This window comes from Pezoporus flaviventris, unplaced genomic scaffold (genome assembly GCF_033815535.1).
Source record: "Pezoporus flaviventris isolate CSIRO_AGI_PZ_B2104156 unplaced genomic scaffold, CSIRO_AGI_Pfla_v1 ptg000031l, whole genome shotgun sequence".
NCBI classification, from domain to species: domain Eukaryota; kingdom Metazoa; phylum Chordata; class Aves; order Psittaciformes; family Psittacidae; genus Pezoporus; species Pezoporus flaviventris.
In genome coordinates, this window is record NW_026892579.1 from 60,947,258 (window position 1) to 60,968,363 (window position 21,106).

General features: G+C 43.1%; 1 protein-coding gene across 6 annotated transcripts in view; it reads right to left on the bottom strand.

Annotated features, from left to right (window-relative positions):
- Positions 1 to 221: 221 nt before the first annotated feature.
- MACROD2 (mono-ADP ribosylhydrolase 2) overlaps positions 222 to 21,106 on the bottom strand; it is an 887,639-nt gene continuing 866,754 nt past the window's right edge. For 3 of the 6 annotated variants that reach the window (XM_061461531.1, XM_061461530.1, XM_061461529.1), the window contains 3 exons: positions 11,470 to 11,553; positions 5,688 to 5,756; positions 222 to 3,764 (listed from right to left, as the gene is read on the bottom strand). In XM_061461531.1, coding sequence (XP_061317515.1) covers positions 5,695 to 5,756; positions 11,470 to 11,553 — 146 coding nt within the window. In that variant the 3' untranslated portion in view covers positions 222 to 3,764; positions 5,688 to 5,694. The remainder of the gene's footprint in view (positions 3,765 to 5,687; positions 5,757 to 11,469; positions 11,554 to 21,106) is intronic. The other 3 variants (XM_061461527.1, XM_061461526.1, XM_061461528.1) reach the window with 3 other exon arrangements.

A 21,106-nucleotide genomic window follows, 5' to 3' on the forward strand; every position in this document is an offset into this window, starting at 1 on the left:
TCCTTTTTTGTCCTCCAGGGTGCAAAGTCCCTGTTCTCACCCTTTGCTGCTGCTGTCCAAAAATCCCTCTGAGGAGTCAGTTCAGATTCCACCATCAAGTGAACAATATGAAGTGAGGACCCAGTTGGCTGCTCTGTCCAAGTTGAAATATGCCCCAGTGATAACCAAAACAACCCCTACACAATCAGTGAGGAGGGAATAAACACACGAGTGGCATCTCCTTGGCTTCAGGACAAGCTTTATTAATGTTTCACTTTAACAAACATCATAGTATGAAGGCATCAGTTCTTTAAGTTCTCCAGTACGTGGCACAGACAAAGGAAAAATAAGACTTGGAGGCAAACTGAGCATGTGAGTGGGAGAGTAACAGAAGAGGCATGTGTTAATTGATAGAAGTGCTAGACCATCTATTAGAAGACATTTTGCAAGCAACAGTCTACACTTCATTGCACTGAAGTAAAAACATATTTTTGGATCAATAAAATTACTTTTTTAATTATTATTTTCTTAAAATGTTCATTTATATCACAAATGTCAGGGTAAGGCAAATCCTGGATGAACTGTAGGAAAAAAACCCTTATTCCCCAAGAAAATAGATCTGCATACTCTGTTAAGTTTGTAATTCCAAAAGCAAAGCCGGCATGCACTGCATATAGAGAAAAGTCTTTGTTGTTGTTGTTGTTGTTGTTGTTTTAATTATATTTTTTATTCAAGTGCCTAAAGCAGAACAGTGTTAATTCACAGAGAGGCTTTCTCAGTGCTTTAGAGAAAGATTGACAATTAGTTGCAGCAAACGTGTGACCTGTTATTACAGACTCTCTCAAACATCCCCTTTGGATGTCTACGTGGAAGGAAACCCATTCGTCATTGCAGCAGTCACAGCCTGAGGAATACTGTGTCTAATGGTAGGGATGAGTGCTTCCAGACATAGGAGAAACAACCATCAAGCAGAGCCTGATACTCTGTATGCAAACATGAGCACCAAAGGGCTGCTAGTTCCTTTATGCCACCTACTGCAAACTCATTTTGGGTTTAAAACAAAATCCTTGGTGTAAGTCTCTGCGGGGTGATCTGATGTGAATCTTGCTCTTCCACAAAATCATTTCCCTGCACCTCTGCAGCTCCAGGAAGAATGGTGGAGACTGCATCGAGGGGCACAGCTCCAGCCCCAACTACTAACTCAGCTGAAGAAATCATGCTGCTAAACTGTACTCACCTTATGACTAGTGAACCCCCCACACACCTCAAAGCAAAACACACCTGAAGAGACAAACCCTAGAGATACAGCTGCAAATTGTCCTGTAAGGACTTTATCAACTCCTATGTTTGCTTGCTTTTACACTTCCTACCTGGGCTTCATGCTTTGCTGCTCCATCCTTGGTTCATGATTTCAAAGACTCACTGCTGTTTGAGGACCAAGATGAAATGAAAAGTGTAATGAAATTACTGCCGGGGATTAGTGTCTGATGTGATGCACCTGATGATCTACCCACCTTGGATCTCCTCAACATATCACACAGCTCAAAGTTGAGCTTGCCCAGTTCATTCCCCACCCTGCAGGCTTAATTCCCTCACTTACCTACATAGAGGGAGCCCTGCAGTCCTGGTCTTTTCACACACAAAATGGGAATTGAGAGGACAGGTGCCCAGTGCATTTACTCCCCTTCCTCCCAAGGTATTTATCCACTCCTGCCCCACACATTAGGACAGGCTGTTTCAATCAAAGTTAACCACTGTGGAAAATATACAGGAACATATGGGATGCACCCATGTAGATGTACTACATGGTCTCCCACTGAGGAGGACAAGGGCCAGAGGAGTGGTATTTAGCAAATTTAGGTAAACTTAGCAGTATTATAAACCCAATTTATAGGATTTTACACCAGCTCATTTACTCCTTCCACAATTGATCCAATTCAGAGTTACACATTCCCTCATCTCCAGGACAAATACATGATGATGAAGCTCCTCAAGATCTTCTGTAGCACAAGTGCCACCTGGGTTAAAATGCCACAGGAGCTGGGACATGGAAATACTCTTCTGATCCCACCACAAGCAAACTTGGTGGAACTATGCATAAGGAAGCAGGGGGCTGCCTTTTTAGGGGCTGTACTCTCCAAGTGAAATCTGGGGCTTTTCTTGCTTCCCTTTCTAACCCTTGTTTGTCATGACACCCTTTCTAACTAACCTGCTGCTGATGGGAGTCATCAACTGCTGTAGCCAGTGCTAGGTGCATTATGGCCACATTTGACTTGCTGTTACACCAGAAGATGATTTATCACCAAATCTAGCTGGGATAAACCCACATTACAGGAGGACAGAGCTACATATTACCTTGGTTTTTACTTCCCTCCCCCCCTTTTTTGTTTTGGGCAGGTAGTAAACAACTATTTTGGGATTCATGCATATTTTGGGAAAAAAAAAAGAATATAATCAATTACATTCCTTATGTAATGATCAAATTATCAGCCGTATTTGAAAACAACCTGGACACGGGTTGTGTGCTCTTCCACAGAGTGTACTGTCTATCGGTTTTGGTTACAGCACGGTTGGGAAATGTATGTGAAACCCTTTTGTTCCTTTTCTAAAAGTCTCAGCGCAGCATTTGCTGGCAGAACAATTGACATATGGTGAGACAAAATAGCTGCTAATTGCTTTTTTGTAAAAATTAAAAAAAAGGAAGAGATCATGCATATGCAGTAGAAGATATAATGAGGGCTCACACAAGATACGGTGTGAAGTTGTTAAAGCCGGGAGCTGTATTTAAAGATGCCTTGAATGCAGAGCGCCTGTTATCCTGTCACTTGCAGGACTGAGGAGGTATCTGTTGCCTACCCATACCTACAGCTCATACTTTCAGCACTGATTCTATGGGAAAGAGCAGGAATGATTTGCTCGAGGCCCAGTGAGTTATTCATGTGTAGGACCCACAGAAGAAGATGGCACAGTGCAGGCTGGTCATAGTTTAGCTTTCTCACGCCAGAGGGAAAGGGAAAGGACAGAGCCTCAGGCGATCCTGAGGCACTGGGATGATTGAGTTAATGTGCAAACTCTGCTTCTAGCACAGACTCAAGGGAATCCGGCCTCTTCTAGCAGCAAGGGTTTGGACATGATGACCTGCTGTCTGGTGACGGCAGAAGCTGCCCACCGACAAGCCTGGAGGTGGGCAACGTGCAGGGCTGTCTGTATCAATATCTCTGAGATTCTGGAGCATCTAGTGTTTCAAGTCTCTAGCACAAGGAGGGCGGTTGTTTATCAGTGTGTGCAGATTATAATCCTTTGTGGCAGCTCATGCTCTCAAAGATTTCCATTTATATCCTAGGGAGGAGTTAAAAAAAAAAGGAAGCAGGGGAAGGAGAAAGCTGGCTCCTAGAGGTTGCCTGCAGACAGTACTGCAACTGGGAAACAAGATAAAGATGCTAGAAAACGGGTGGGCCTGGAAACAGGCTACTCATGATACGATGCAGGAGGAAAAGAGACCCAATATAAGACAGGGACCACAGTTCAGAAGAAACTGTTGTAATTGCAGGGATAATTGCAAAACATTGTTAGAACTCGGAACTCATGTTTCTTTCTAACAGGCTTACAGAACGAAATGCAATGAAGAACAAAGAGAAATTAAAGCAAAGAGTCATTCCCCCAAAGCTCCCTCCCTCCCAACCCGTGGAGCATCTCTGCATGCTCTTTTCTGCCAAGAATGATGCCATAGGATGTCAGCGCCTGCCCGTCTGGTTTCCTCGGGTCTTTCCTCTCCTGCATCCTTCCTTTGGCACAGTGTAGGAGAGAAAACATAGGAAACAAAAAGGAAACAAAAGGCACAATTTCAAATATCTGCACATGAACCCAGGCCTCATCTTTCTAGTATGTACCTATGGCTTCTTCTTCTGTCACACGCAGCACGCATATGTGTCACACTGTTTATATATAACAGTCACTATTATCTCTATAGCAAATTGTGATCATAAGGATTTCTTGCACCATGCTATCTAGGCTGATATCAGAGACCCCCAGCTCTCGTGGGTGCTTTGGTGCTAGATCACATATGTTAAACCCAACACATTAAAATACTAAACAGACTCAGCAAAGGGACTTCCTTGGCTCTGAAAGACCCTAATGAAACCCTATGAAATTTAACAGGCTGATCAATCCTCCCTGGGGACCTGTTCCTTGCAATTAAAACAGAGGCATTAGTGTCAGGAGGACGTCGATAGAGAGCTGCAAAGGATTTGATGCCTGCTTCTAATCCTACACATGCCATTAAAATGCCGAGGAAGAGATGGTGTGCCCCAGCTCAAGCCTCTTTGCTTTACAAAGGTGCCAGCAGAGCCAGGTCTTCAAGTGGAACTGAAGAGATTTATTAATTGATTGCTAATTGTGATATTACTCCTGTGAACTCTGCCTTCCTAAAGCAAAAATTACTCCAGCTCAAAGAATTCACAGATACTCATTTCCATGGGAAAATGCAGCATGAAACAGACCTAAAGGCCAAGTGAAAGGAGTAAAAATCATCAGATAATTCTTTTAAATTGCAGGAGGGTATTAACCTTTCCTTGTATTTTTAACAAAGATTCCATTAATTCCTCTTCCTTTTTTGATTGAACAGAACATCCAACCAGAAGCTAGGGGAAAAGGAAGATTTGTGGAAGCTGTACTTTAATGGTAAGGGCGTTTTCTAGTTTTTCTTCAGTACTTTTTACCAGGGACCCCATCAGACCTATTTCTCACGCCAGCAGTACAGCAGCGCATCCCCTATGTGCTGACAAGGACAAAGGGCTAGGCTCAGTAATAAGACCTTGTATTTTAAATCTCTGTGATGCAGCTGCTGCCACTGTAAAGCTGCTAGATTTGGTCTTGAGCTACATGAAATTCCATTATAAGAATAAATAACACATTTTGCTGTATGTGATATTGGCATCTCACGACAACACTACACCAAAGGAAGCACTGTGCATTAATGCTTAAAAACTACTTTCAAAAGAGAAATGACAACTGTTTCTTGTTGTAATTGGGGATGAGCCTCAGACTTCTGTCTCCCTACCAAATTATCTGTTTTTATCTAGGGGTGTGGCTGTTTATGACAAACTCTGCTGCAATAATCACCATTGCATGCTCCTGCCATAGCGCTACCATTTAGCACATAAAGCCACAAAAAGCTCCAAAAGGCAGCAGAGCTCCAGAAGGCAGCTCGCTGACTTTGCCTTGTTTTTCAGTGCTGTTGCTACATGTGACGTTAAGGCATTGGAGAGCCAAAGGCAATAAACCCCTTGTGACGTGAACTGTTATTCCCAGAATACAGATCGTACGGAACTGAGCTTGGTTCCAACCACTATAAATTGCCTGTCATTTTCCTAAGCAATGCCAACATTTGTTCATTCAGTTGCTCTTCTGTTCCTTTTCTTGGTGCTGTCTTGCCTTCTCATGATCTAAGACTGTACTGTCTAAATCTATTACAGTTGCAGACTGCTACTATAATATTTACTTGACAAATCAAGTCTACTGGGTGCTTTCATTTTTTGGTGTAATATGGGCTGTATTAGACAATTTTTTCTTTTCCTTTGAATTCTGTCTTCCTCTTTTTCTTTTCATAAATTCTATCTAAAAAATTACAGTCATTTTTAAAGCATGTTTTCAAAAAGAAACCGAATGGAAAATGGTGTGGGTGTGTGTAATAGCCATAAAGGTCTTACCTGTTACTTAAGCTTCCCTCTCTGTTTCCTTAGGATCATTTATACTTTCAACTTGACTATTCATTTCATCTGAAAACAAAATGAGACAGTCATCAAATTGTATTCATGATACTTAAGTTTATCACATCGAGTAATAACTGCTTCTAACCCAAAGGATACATTTATTGCATTAAAAATTCTATGCCATAAATCCACAAAAGGTCTCTTGGGCCACTCCTCCTAACATGCGGTTCCATGGAAAGCCTGATGAGCAGTGCTGCCAGGGTACAGGCTTCAGCGCTGCTAGAAACACCAGCCTCTGGATGTAGATTTTCCCTTGAGTCTGCATCACCCAGTTTGAATTTGGCAGCCAACCGAGGTGTCCAACTCAAGAGCTCAAAGACCCTCCTCTGCCTCTGTAGGCCACAGGCAAAGATACAGGTACCTCCAGAGGGTCATTCAGACCTCTGGGCTAAGTGGTCTCAACCCTCTGATTGGAACATCCACAGGCTTCAGCCAAAATCCCCAGCAGGACCCGGGGCTGAGCTGCAGGCTGAACACGGATCAATCTCCAGTCACAGAGATGCTGACTCTGCCTCCAGGCATCCTTGAACTGCAAATTGCTGGAGCCTGGGAGAGGATTCAGGGGCAACATCACTATTCTCCTACACATACCAGTTTCACTCGTGTACTATCCATTTACAAAACCAATCTTCTTTTTCTTTTTAAATTTTATTTAAAATTACCAAAAATAAGAAATAATTTAAATAGAGAGCTTAAACCCATTTCAGCCTGACCTTTGCTAAAAATATCATCTAAACTATGGGAGGTGTAATTGGTCCCATCTAGGCTAAATATAAAAGGGTTACTTCAGCACATGGATTTTTAAGATTGATATTTAGTATTTGTTCGGCAATGAATTGGTATGAAGCCATTTATATGAAGACTCTATTTTTTTCCCTTTCTTTAACCTTGCTTTATGTTGTGGTATCAACTGCAGATTACAAGTCATTTGATGTGGGAGACAGGGAAAAAACTCAAACCTCAATGGGAGGTTTGGAAAACTAAGGGAAGATGGAGGGAAGAAAAGCCAAAAAGTCAATAACTATGCTACTTCCAGACAGGCAGTATGATCTTCTTCTGAATCAATATCATGTCAATACACCTGTTAGGGTTTTGATGGATTATTTGTAAATTATTCATTATCTATATGCAGAACAGATACCGTAAATGGCTTCCTGGATGTATGCAATGAATAAGAAGAAATGTATCTGCTCCTGATTATGGTGCTCTGATGCACATCGTGTTTAGCTATGTTGTGTTCTTTACCCACATTTGCACAGCAAAGACAGGATGCTTAATAAAAAATCATTAAGTGAAGGCTGCTGCACACTGACAAGAGCAGCCTCTCCCAGCCTCTTTATGCTGGCCAGCTTCACTGGTTGGGTCTTCTGAAAATACCATAAAGCTTCACTCATGTTTTACAGAGAGCTCCTGCAAAATGAAGCTTGGTTTGAAAGCTGCGGCTAGGCTCTGTCAGCATCCCAGATGAGTACACCTCCTTCTCCTTCCTTATTTATGGCTACAACCCTGCCATGCTGATAGCACATAACATAGAGGGACATGCTTCAAGGGTAACGTGAAAGCACATGGGAGCCCCAGTGGTGCAAGAGCAATCACTGAGCCCCACTATTTTGCAGTGGAAATGGCAGCCAGGCATCACCATCACTAAAAGTGTGCACACTGCAGCAGGGAGGTGGCTCATGATCGCTAAAGCACCAGCAGGTTTCACTATTAGCTTTATCCTATGTGTTTGTGACTATGCTCAGCGCTTTACCTTAACGCTGGTAGGGACAGGAAGGTCTAAATGAAAGATAAGCTTCTGCAGACCACTGGGTGAACCCCCAACAACAGATGTCACTGAGAGGCCACCTCCACAATCCACTATATTTAGCTGTAAAATAACATAGCAGCGAAGCACCTACCGCAAGAGCAGATGGAAGAGCTGCCACCACGTACGGCAGGGATGTGACTCACAGCCCTTGTGGCCTCCCAGCACGAGTTAGTGGCAGAATGATGCTGTTAGCCCTGAGCACGCTCCATCCGATTGGATCGAAAGCCAAGAGTGGTCCTCTCCCCACTAAACAATGCTTTTAGAGGTGTTAAACTGCTGCCTTACGTTAGTGGTATTTTTGCACCTACCATAACAGGCTACAACAGCCAACAGCTCAGTGAAGCACCTGAAGTTCAAGGAGGCTGTGTATCTCCTAAATTCAGTTTTACCTGCTGCCCCTTCTGCAGCTTCTCATAGTGCTTTTTATGACAGAAATGGACATTCCATGCAATGGAATCAAACAATCTTCTGCACTCTGTTTTCCCTTTAATTTTGACCTGCTGGGGAGGACCTATCTGTACCTCCTCTCTCAATGTACAAGCTGCTTAAATTATGCCCAGGGAAGGACCTTCCCCCAAAAGCAAGCAGGTTCCCTGCAGAGGAGAAGAAATAACCCAGCAAATAGTTCTCATCCATCAACTGCTGAGCTGGTGGATGTGCATCGGCAGCAAGTCATCCCGCCTCTCCCCTGCAAGAAAGCTACGTGCTTAAAGGTCAGCTAGCCAGGAGTCACAGCGTGTCATCTAAGTAGAGAAGACAGGCAAAGAGGAGACTGCAAAACCAAGTTTAGTCATCTACAAGAGAGCCAGCGCACTTCCCCACCCCAGGATATTATGCTGTAGACCCGGCTGGCAGATGACACTAAAATATTACTGTCTTGATTGAAATAGGACCTTGGTCAGACTCTTACTTGCAAACATAACCTATTTACTCAGCCACTTGCTAAACGATGTTTCCTCCTTGCATCCATGTAGCTTGGCTATAGCACATTCAGCTGTAACTCCAGACTGCCTAGAAAGAAAACCATCTATCTTGAATTCAACCTGCTGTGCAGTGATGAAACACATGCGCCTGTTTACTTGGTAGTTACTTGTTTCTTGGATTTTACATCAACACCATAACGAGCATAAGGGTGTTAGCTCTTGAGATCCTGCTTTTATACAGCTTTGGTGAATCACATGAAGGTCAGGTTGCTGATGGCGCATTCATCAGCTTGCACAAGCTTATGAGAAAAAGAAATAGGAAATTTCAGGTTTGACACTGCCTTCATCTTTTTCTTTCCTCCTATTGTGTCAGCAAGTCAGGATACAGCTTTCCACAAGCTTGAAATAATAAAGGAGAATGAGTAACCCCATTATGAAAGGAGGGAAGAGTTTGATCCACCTAATACCAGCTGGAGAGTAACATCTGCCTTAGTAATCTTTAAAGCTTTGGTGGCATGAATCAAGGAAAAAAAAAGAGAAGAATAAAAAAGACAGCTGTCAGTTAACAAACATCTAGAAAGCCAATCACCAAAGGTGGGGTTTGTCTTCATTAAAAAACACTTATCAGGTAATCTGTCCTGGATACAAGAAGTTTAATACCTAGGGGTTTTCACTCCAGTGCCAATGGAGATTGCCAGTAGCAACCTGTATACTTGCCTCTATTCATGTTTATGGGACCACCCTCTGACAGCTTTCCCAACGGAGAATCACACACAGCTTTCAAATAATAGTCATTTCTGAAATGTATCACTACTGCAGCCCTGCCCACTAGATGAACCAAGATTGAGATCCACCCAAGCTGCTTAAACCCTCTGAATCTCTAAAGTGCTTTTCGCTGCGACATGGTACATGAAATTAAAACACAAGAGCCAGGCTGCCAAGAGGTACCTGGTGATATATGCTTGTGCTTTCAGCTGTGAAGCGATGAGTTCTCCTGGGGCGGAAAGAAAGGGACCAGAGAAAAAATAGGCAATTTACATAAAAATTACTGTCAAAGAGAACCTTTTTCTTGCTTCCTTTTTTTTTTTTAAATCTCAGCTAGTACCCACTACATTCAAAAACGTTAGGGCTTTTTTTTTTTCAGCAAAATTTAACCCTTCAGGTAGAACAGAGCATGGGGAGTTTGATCCTGCCTCTGTTCTGATTTTTTTTAATAGATAATATATGTCCACAAGAAAAATCACCCTGTAATATAAGCCCAAAAAAGCAATTTAAGCTGTAGTGAAATGAAGACTTCCCTGAACAGCAGAGCACTTTTCTGCACCCATAGCAAACACCCTTTTCCTGTCCTTTCATATAGCTTGGAAAGATCACAGTAAAGGAAGTTAAAAGATGCGTGACATGTGGAGAAGACCTTATAGGATAAGCAAGTCTGGAAACAAAAAAACCTATCAAGATCATCATTTCAGAAGCTGTCGGCTGATCCAGCTGTGCTGTGCTATGGCACATGTTACAATGGATATATGACCACTTTTCTTTCCAGTGGGAAATCCCTTTAGATGCTCTTTTAGTAAATTTGGACTTTTTTTCACTAAGCAGCCCAGATCCTTCCAAGGCTTCGAAACTGAAGTATTTTAATGGGAGTATGACTTTTTGGTGTGTTTGTTCAGAGGATGAGGAGAGAAGCCTGGTTTGGCTTTATTCTGCACGCTTAATAGTAACAGCATTATCTCTAGTATGTTTTTGCAAAGGAAATCCAATTATACATGCTTTCTTTCCTTGTGCTTGCAAAAACTTCCCTACAGGCCAGTATCGAAATCAGCCACTGATTCAAACCCTGCAGCATGATCTGACATCAGAGAAAGGAATCAGCATTAGGTTCCTTGTGTAATCAATAGCAAAAAGAATATAACTGTTTTGTCTTTGAAATGCAGAAAAAAAGTATGCCTTGAATTTCTATTATGTCAGTGCTGAAGAGGGTAAAGGAGGAGTTAAAAATCAGCCTTCGTTATAAAGTCTACAGTAATAAAAGAAGGACTGGAACCCCAATTCCAAACCCACTGCCATTTGGAGCAGTAAAGAGGATGCTTTGTGTAAAACCCAAGAAAACCCCACACGTAGCTCTGTTAAGCTCTAAGACCTGACCTAGAGGAGTGATAAAGGTCTGTTTCACCAAAAGTTCAGCCCCAGAATGTGGATCCCATCTCTTATTTCTTTACACACAGGAAGACCCTAGAAGGACAATTATTTTTGTTTATGAATATGTTATGCACTGCAGAGCTCAAGCAACATCCTGTTACTCAGCCTCTGCCAGGGCTTTGCCAGACAGCAGGGTCATCTGCTCACCAAGGTCAGTGTCAAAACAATTTCATTTCCACATCAGGAGATCTGCGTTGATAATGTCCATAAACCTGACTGGAACTGCTGCTGGATCAACCAAATTGTGACAGCTTTATCAATAGTAAATGTCCTAGGGAGAGAACTTCCATCTGCTACCAGACTCAGCTACGCATGGACTCTGAAGGAGGAGGAGGAGGAAGGGAAATCAGCTCTGAGCTAGAAGGAGGCCAACATACAAGGTCAGAGTGGTTATACACCCAATAGCTGCCCCACAATGGAGCCAGGCACTAGCACAGAAGTCTTCAGCAGTATCTTATGATTCCCATGTGAAACCACACACATCTTGGCCAATTTGATATCCAGACCAGAATTAGAATGGGCCTAAAGTATTTCTTAGTTAAAAGGCAGGCAGATTGAAGATACCAATGGAACACATAAAACCAGTCAACTAGAAAAGCAGGGCTATGGCACTGAAAGGTACTTCCAACAGACTTCCAAGACAGTAAAGATTGTGTAAACTTCAAGAAGACTCAGCTGAAGAGATTATAAATGTAACTCTTGTTTTAGGGGAGAAGTGTACAAACAAAGCCCAGAAAGGCACGCTATGTATCCGCTTCAGGACAATTACAGTTTTAAAACAGCATACCATCCTTATTTGAAACGTCTGCCGCTTCACATGCGAGGTCAACTTTCATAGGCTCTGCAGATGTTTCCTCTTTCTCTTGCATCCCTGTAAGAAAAAAACAAAGGAGAAAAATCAATACTTACGGTACCGATTAATGTATAATTCTCAGACTGCATATGCCTGTTTCTTTCTTTTTCTTCTGGGATGCTCTTACCTTTATAGACTCTACTGCGCTATAGCAGCAGCCATTAGAGAAAAGGGCAGAGAAAAGGATACAGGGGGAGAAATATGGTTTGAAAATAATTGCTGCAATATTTGTAGCAATTTACACTCTTTGCTAACCGGGACTGTTAAAACCACATCATGGTTTGTGCTTCTGCCTCCCTGCCATTCTTTTCTCATCATTTTTGAAGAAACCCTTATGCTCATAAAACGCAATATATGATGGGGACCTAATCATACTTTCTCTAGCTAGCAGAATAAAAAATAGATACAGTGAGAGTTCAAATATTCCAGTTAGTCAGACACAAACTAGAATTTGAATTTAGGAAAATACATTTTATCTCAGTAACTCAACATTTTTATCTCTTCTGCCACAGGCTTGTCCGGAAGCTTAGATTCAATCTCCTAACAATATCTGAAATGGAAAAAAAACCCTGTGGTTTTGCTGTTTTGTGCACATTTCTCCTAATATTCCACCATATAGAGTGCTGAGAAGGCAATTTTTAGTTAATTTCCATCACACTACTACCCTACTTTTGTGGCAGCTATAAAGCCTGTTGCACCTATCCCGCATTTGAACTATAGGGTGTTAGGCTACCGGTTGCTAAGCAATCTAGACATTTGGGTGATTATTACGAGGCAGCAAAGTGTAGTAAGGACTGAGACACTGCAAAAATGGTTTACTCTTAAGCTGAAATAATTTAGCTCTTCAGCAATAGAGATGAAATGGTCACTGTCCCACAAGCACCTTCCCCTTCCTGTGGAAGTCTGGAGTTGTTTCTTAAGTGCACTTATTTTGTCCATAAACATATATCTACCATCGAGGTTTTCAAACAGTCTCCCTTCTAATTGCATCTGTGAGCCAATACACTGTCATGGAGATTCTAGTTTCCTCTGTGCTTGCTTTGTTGGCAATGTTATTCTCACAGGCAACTTTCAGCGCACCTACCAAGAATTCAAATGCTACAATAAGGACACAACACACAAAGAAACCATCCAAGAAAGCTCAGTTAGCCACCTTGGCAAGTGTAGGGGCAAGTGCGATGGATGACTTTACAGTGATGGAGATGTCACCCATCATTCTGACAGATCTTACTTCTCCTGCAGAAATCCCTCAGTGCATTACCTTATCACCAGCTCCACCTCTCCCTCGCAGGTTTAAAATCATCTCCCCAAACAAACAATCAAAATGCCTGTAAACATCTGTGACTGTGAACCCTGTCTGTCAGTGAATGCTTGAGATAGCTCCTTTGTGGGTGCGTCAAATCCCTGATGCTTCTCCTGGGAATTCAGGAGAACGAGCATTGGTTTTCTCTTGAGGTTTCATATGCACCAACAGGCCCAAGCATTCCCAGCACTTGTCCATAGCTCTTTTTGGTTCAGGCAAAGGAAAAACCTAGGTCATCCCATTGCAGAAGTGTGTGCACATGACAGGAACTTGTCAAGTACAAGAAGGTGTGTTCAAAATCTCTGCCTGACTTCTCCTAGCAATACGGAATTGGGTGAGTACGAAAGCATGGTCTAATCAAGGAAGATACAATGAAGTTGTGCTGATTTGCTGGGGGAAGCAGCTCAGTGAAAAGTAAAAGTTTGGAAAATCAAGAGTCCCACCACAAGTGCAGTCTGGAGTGGACGCAGCCCACCAAGACACTTGGATGACTGATGCAGTGATTTGGGATCCCTGCTAAATCCGAAGGCACTCCAACTGGCAGCTGATGCCTCTGAATAAGACTTCACCTCCTCTAAACCACTGTCTATTAACCAAATAAAGCAGATTATGTCTTGGCTCCCAGTCTCTCTAACAGCTAACAATATCTAGTTGTCAGCTCCTGAAGATTCCTGCGTGAAGTTTCCCAGGCTCTATCCCAAGATCTCCCATTAACTATCCAGCACGCCTGGCTTCACCACGCTGCCAAAGGTTCCTCGCTTCCAATTTCAGAGCTCTCTCGTGCAGCTGACAGGTGTGAAGGATTACTGGCACGGTGCTAGGTGGAGACAGAGACTCATTAAAGAGAAGACATTCTGTGCATACGTGTGCATGGGTACACGTATGCACATGGGCTAATTAGGGCTGCCCTTGCAGAGATGAAAGCAGAAGGTGTTGAGGGCCCTCAGTACCAAAACCTAAAGGCTCCCTGTCAAGGTGAGCAGCCCTAGATAGAAGCTGGAAAGAGTAACAGCAGCAGCGAACGTGCAAAATTACCTCCCAAGAGGTTTAGGGCCATAAACATTGTCAGAGAGCACTAATGCCTGTTCTGCTTTTCCACCTTCTTCCAAGTGTGAATAGATGATTCCTCATCGGTCTAGGAAGGAATTATGGCCGTATCAGGGTTTTTTTTTTATAGTGTGTGTTGATTGTTGGATGCTGTCAGCAAGAAAGTGATAGTGAGAAACAACGTTCAGGGACAAACTAGGCAGAAGATATTTTAAACCTTAACAAAGCCAAGCACCACTGCAAACCTTGGGAGGAGGCCTGCACATTATATCATCCAATTTTGGGGAAGACTTTCAAACTTGGTTAATATAAATCTTCATTTCTTCCCTTGCTGTTATTGTGGGAGGGGGACAGGAGCACTCACTATATTGCCACGCATGTGGAAAGGGTATTATCCAAACAGCTGCTTCCCCACAGTGCAGTAAACTCGAGTGCCACACACAAATGAGCCCATTTCACATAAACAGCAGAACTCGATCAATACCAGAACCACGTTGACAACCAATTTATTCTAGAGGCCTCCTCTCACTCCCTTGTTTTGATTGCTTCAGGTTAGAGCACAAACAAGCAAAGTATTTCAGGTCTCCAAGCAGGAGCTGAGAGTTAGGGAAGAGGAGGGAGTCTGGGAGATACCACTTTCAATTTCAATTACCATTTCCAATTGCGCTCCTGACAGAGCTTGTTACCCGAACCCTTTGCAGGCTGGTTACACAACCAGCCCTGCACTAAGTGAAAACAGGCTTCCAGTGCAGGCAGGGATGGCTCCCAGCCCTTTGAAATGCATAAGGCAGGTATATAGCAGGAAGATAGAAATCTTTGTACTGTTACTTCATCTTTATTTCATCTTTTTTCCTCCTTTATAGTCACAATCTGTCAATAGTTCCACGTGGTTACAGCTAATACGCTGCTCTTTCTCTGGAGAAATGTGGTTCCGGATTCATGTATGAATCACAAGATTAACATGAAGATGTGGTGGTTGTTGGTATATTAGAATCAATTTAAAAAGTGCCCGAATACAGAGGTCAGACATCTATGCTCTATACCCCGGAAAAATCTCAATAAGTAAGAAGTGTAACCCTCCTCCTCCTTCTCCCTCTGCACAAGGCTTACATCTATTTCAAGCGATAAAAGCAGGCAACTATGCAGGCTTAGAAGCTGTAACACACAGCAATCTATAAAACTCATTTTTCACCTGATCATCAGCAAGGCTTTGCTCCGTACTGGAAAGCACCTCTGTAATCAGGAGAGGGAGGCAGGCTCCTCTCCCTAGTAATTCAAAGCAAAGTCCCAATGTAGTCTCCCTAGAATTGATGAATCATGCCTGAAGTGGGCTCCTGCTCTGAGCTGCCCCACTCAGCAGCAGCTGAGAGGTAGGGAAGGGGAGGGAGTGTATTTTCTCTTTGCTGACTATTGAGGGAGCCTGGGAGATCAGGCTCCCTTGACAGAGACCAGCCTCTGAGACCAGCCTTGGCAAAGTCCTTACACGAGGTGTGGGTAAGGGATTGTCAAGTGACCTCTGAATCAGGAATGTGGATTGCTGCTATCCGTTCCCAGCTTGTTGTAAGGTCATAGACTAGCTTTAAGATGAACAGAACAACAGATTTCATGCATTCCTGAGTTCTGTCAGTGCAATCAGGCAACACCAAGACAACTTAAACCTTAAAAATTCCCTAATTTTAGAAGGCTTTCAACTAAGTGGGAAATCCTGGCCCTGAGATCTTTCTGAACATTTGAGGAAGAAAAGGTTCATCAATAATACAACAGTCCAGATAACTACTATTTTCATAGGCAAACCAGCAAGATCATTATTCCTGTAGCATGTCTGCCCAGCAATTCTGGGTGTTGCCACAGGAATTCCAATAAAATACTATCCTGCCCATGGACAATTTGCAACCAGGGGAAATTTATCAGTTGTAAATTATTTGTAGAGCAGTTGCTTCTACTCATGTTATAGACTTGGAAAAAAATCACCTCTGTCATTATGCAGTATGAAAACCACATTGCAGCTATTCTGAACGATCCAGATTTCCCTGATTCATACCCACTGAATGAAATTTATTATTTTGAGTTTAGCTGTAAATATGCTCCCCTAATTGGGAGACTCTGAGAGATGGAGGCTCGTTAAAATCTAAATTTCTCTGGTTAAAACTCGAAGGCACCATTTTTCATCTGCAGCAACAAAACAGACAAAGCTGTCCTGACACACAGCTGCATTGTCTTATCTGCCAAAACCAGTTCCATTTTTCTTGCTCTGCAAATAGCCAGAGCTTTTTTTTTTACCCTTACTCCTTTCACTGTAGCTCTTTGCTAATGTGACTGTCAAGCCTTCATGTACTTTGTTTGCCACTGTATTTTAGTAGCATTACAAATGATGCTTCACTGGGAAACTGAAGCTGTCTGTGATACAAGGGCTCAGTTTGACTCCTGTTTGACACCCCCACCTGAGATGACTGACCCTTTTAAGCAGACCAGATTCTACCACATAAAAGTTGCTGTGTTCTTGTATGGCTCTATATGCAAAACCACCCAACCTGCTGCTCTCGGGGCTCTAATACAAACAGCAATCGCTGCCTGTCTGCACTCTGTTATGCTCAAGTCGGTGAGCAATTTCTCCCCTTTGCTATCCCTTCTGCAATGCACAGCACAGGAATGACACTGCCACAAAGGTGCCTCTCACTATTCAGCGAGGCTTCCTTAACAACAACCATCTCCATCCATTAAATCAGGAATATTGTACATCGATCAACACCCCCACACACCAATTAGGCACCATAGAGATGAAAAGAACACTCAAGGATGCAGATTTTGGAGGAGGGTTTGCTGGCTGGGCCACTGGCTTTGCTGAGGTTTTGAAGGCGCTGAGCATCATTCCTTAATGCCACACATGCACTGTCAGGATTCACGTCGCAGCCCCTTCACCGTTAAATGGAATGTTTACCCTCTCTTTTGGCGTTTTGGCTTTGTCTCCCAGAGTAACCCAGTGCAATGAAGCTCCCCGTCCCTCCAGTGTAGCGTGCATCATCTTGACTCTCTGTGTTTGTGCATGCAACTGTACCTAAAGGCATCGCACTGCTTCCAGCCACTGTTTTTCCCAGCTCAAGCTGAACTGCAATTTTTTTTAATGCGATTTAAAAGTGTCTGAGATCCGCTTATCCCTATCCGCTTCCAGCCCTTTATTAAACATACTGTTAGTAAATCTCATTATGCCTCCTTTTCCCTAAAGGTGGGAACTGGAGGGCAGTGAGGATTGTCTCTCAGCAATATGGTCCATAAGATCCATACAAATTGGGCTTCTCTAAAATTGCTAATGCCCATCAGGAGCTCTTTGTGGCTTTTGTCTCTCTGTAACAACAGGATAAACCAGCACTCAGCAGGCTCTTGATGAATACAAGGGTATACCGTTTTAAGGAAAGCCCTTTCTGATTTTTCTTTAACTCTCAAAAAAGCCTGTGTAAGAGGCCACGTTGCTGTTTTCCTGATGCTCTTTCTGTGAAACCTCATATCTGAAATGGAGCACCCAGAAGCTTCCATTGCATTCCTCAGTCGCTGGCTGTTAACGTAGCTAAAATGTTGCCTGGTTGTATTCAGTCTTGTAGATCACCTGTCCTGTGCGGCTTCCAAAGACCTTGTGCTCCATTTCCCTTCCTAAGAGTAAGGCAGACATCACGGTCGGTGCTGTTATGAGATTAGATGGGTTTGTGAATGAATAGAAATGGCATGATCATTTACCTTTCGTTCCCATTCTTTTTTCCTGCCACCTTCAACCATTTATGAAACTTGTGATTTGGTTCAGCTCCTGATCAGTAGCACCCCGATCCTGAAAATCTCTATAGGTGTGAGGAATTACAGCACTGAGGACCCTTTGGTGTAAGCCACAGGAAATCTCCAGGTCTAAGGCTCAGCTTTCATCAGGGGGAATGATGTTGGGCATTCAGAAATGGTTTTCTAATGCCATGGCCATGGGAGCAAGCCTGGTGATTGACCACCCACTGTCAGAATGGTACCTGCACCTCCACTCTTCTCCCTTTATTTTCTCTGCACACTTAAAATGTTCCTGTACCGCAGCCTCTCTGCAGCTGTCCTCATAGAGCAACTTTAATTCCTCTTTTCCCCACTAATCTGGGGTGAGGACTTGGTCCTTAATTTTGAAGAACTGATCCAGGAATTTAATGGTTTAATAGGCCTTGCTTTCCCCTCAACATGAACAACTTAACAGCTCGTGCTGCCACTGGGTTTTCCATCAGCACATCCTGTGCCCCTGCTCCATTTCAATCTTGCATTCACTGTATTTTCTGAGCATTTCAAATGATCTGGAGTCAAGCACAGCAAGGCAATAGCCTGTGAAAGCAAAGATTTGTCAGAATGCCACACTATTTGTTTCAGAAAAGGGGAAGAAACTTTCTGTATCCCTCCAAAAGTGCCACTCCAAACAGGAGAAACTGGGCCAGTCCTCATTCTGGACTATGAGAAGAAGGTGGGACTGAGCCAGTCCTCATTCTGAAGTATGAGAAGTAGGTGGGACTGAACAGAAACAAGATGTATAACAGAATTTATAAGGAAAGGATGGGGAGGGAGAGGGTAAGAAGCTGAGAGGACACAAATAGCAAGCTGCCCAAGAACTGGAAGTTAGAAAAGTTCCTTTCATGCAAGCAACCTCCTCTTTATGAAGTCCTTGCTCCCCAGATACAGTGGAGAGGATGATGGGGTGAAAAAGCATGCCATCCGCACAGGGCAAAAGGAGGCTTTGCCTGAGTTTCTGATAATGCTCAGGAGGGGCTGCTCACCCTTATGGCTGCAACCATTTATTTCTGGGGTCACTGCTTCTGAAGGAGATTACTGCTGAGTCAAAGAGTAGCCTTGGAAAATATTCTATTCAATTCCTTTTCAAGGACACTATTGCCAAGTGTATGAAGAATGAGCTTCAAAGTAGCAGGGAACAGCAGCAGAAGGGTAAGTAAGGAGGGCATATGGGTCTACCTGAAAGGCATTAACAATACACAGTGCAAGAGAAAGACTCTTCCCCATTATTTATCCAGAGGCCCCAACCTCAAGTTTGCAGCTTAAAATAAAACAAGGAGGGACACATGAAGTTCAGCAAAGTTAAGCTAACAGAGGTAACCTTGCAGGCACACAGTAAGTTTCAGACATATTGTGATACGAAGATACAACAGGCAGCATGAAAAATAAAAACTAATTAAAAAAACCCCAAACTCACAAAACCCCCCAAACCTCAATGAAAACTTGGATAACCAGAAGTAGAGCATACAGATCACTCTTGCTCTTTGGACAGAGTACTTGCCTTTCCAAAGGCCCATCACCTCCTGACCAAGAACCCTGTTTTGCCTTTTAGAAGCCTGCTAACTTCCTAAAACCAAGCTGAACATAATAAGAAACTCACTTGCTTGAGAATGAAGAGGTAATTGGCAGCACTCAGTAATGGAGACCTCAGAGATGATACTTACCATACCTTTTTCCCCTACTGAGACCTATGTTCAATAATGACCTTTTCCCAGAAACAATTAACATACCCTTTTACTTTTTTAACTGAGCTCTGCTCTGCCTCCTTCAAAGCCAGAATTTTACAGTCAGCTTTCACTATATGGTGATAAACAAGAACCTGTTATAAAGGACTAATTTTGCTACTGAGCTCCTGCTCACCTGCTCCAGTTCTCTGGCCTGTTGTTTCAGACCTGGATGGTGACTCCTCAAAATAGAACAGATGTTTAAATAACACACAGAGAGGCACACTTCTGTGTATATATTCACGTTTAAGGGCAGTAAGCAATTTTTCATGAGTCAATGGCTGGGAGTTGTTTTCCCTCTGCAAAGAGGGGAAGAACCGAGTGATAGATGGTGGTGCTGGATGCGTTACCCAAGGCGATGCTCCCCATCCTGCTTGGGAAGCACCATGCACCCTGTGGAGAGAAGCCATCGCTGAAATCTTGCTTCTGGAGATCCATGCAGCTTTTGCTGTCAGAGGATGTCATTAATGCTGACTGCTGCCCTCATTTCTCCACTGAAAGCCTGGCATCCTCCTCTACAGCAGTGCGTGAGCCAACACCAGCCAGACTCAAACGAATGGGAGGGAAAGAAAACATATTGCAAGTGCTAAATTACCTCCTAAGTGTGGATGCCATTTTTAATTTCCACTGATAGCTGGATGAATGTAAGAGCACAATTCTACCATGATGACATGGAGTAAGATGTTTCTTCAGGAAATAAGAGAACTACATGAAAGCAAGGGGTGCTCTAACCTTCAGCTGCCCTATGCCAGCAGGCAATAACCACATCCTCCTTTGAACACAGAGCATATACAAATAAGACATGACAAGACTAAAATCTCTAAATCACAGAGGGAATTGCATGCCACCTACTCCCACTCCGAGACAAGCCTAAAAGAACAACGTAGCTACTACCGTGGGCATTTCAGTTCCATGATGGCAATCATGCTGCTTTTCTAGCCATTTCAGTGGCACTGACATTTTGGGGAGCGAGGGAGGTGCAGAGGCAGACAGTGACAGTGTAGCTGGTATTTAACACCTGAAATACCCACCTGTCCTCCTGACACTCTTCCCACGGAGCCAAGAGAATTTCCACAACACTGAAAACACAATGGAAAGTATGTCTTCTGTGGGTTGCTTTTATTAAATAGCAACCCACCAGCCTGGGTGTTATCATCTGCACCATAGGAGCGTATCACCACATGACAATTGGCTTGGCCAGTATTTCCTGGCAAGGCTGAAGACTGGATTTAGATCACCAAACCAGTGAGGTTTATTTGCTCTGTTTCTTGGTCAAAATTTTAAGACCAAATCCAGAATTCACAGTGTGGGGTAGAAAAATGTTGCCCACAGCAGAGCTTCCAGAGAAGCAATTCTGCAGGCCAGGAGAAAGCAAGTGTCAGTACTGGCAGTCATGTGCTCGCTTCTTTTCCTTGCAGAGAGCCATTATGCAGTGTTTTCTAAAATTGTAAATGTTCTTTCTGGCTCACAATGAGAAACAATGCTAATATGCATCACAGGGTGTGAGATAAAATGTGCGGTGCTATTGTTGCCTTTGATTTGTCTCCCATTTATATCAGCTCGCAGTAAGAATTACACAAAGACAGAGCTGCAGATTTTGCTTCTCAACTTTGTCAAATTTCAGCCTTTGTTTGGTTCATAAATTCTAGGGTCTAACCAGGATGTTACATCAGAGGCAGGAATTTACATTTAGATAACA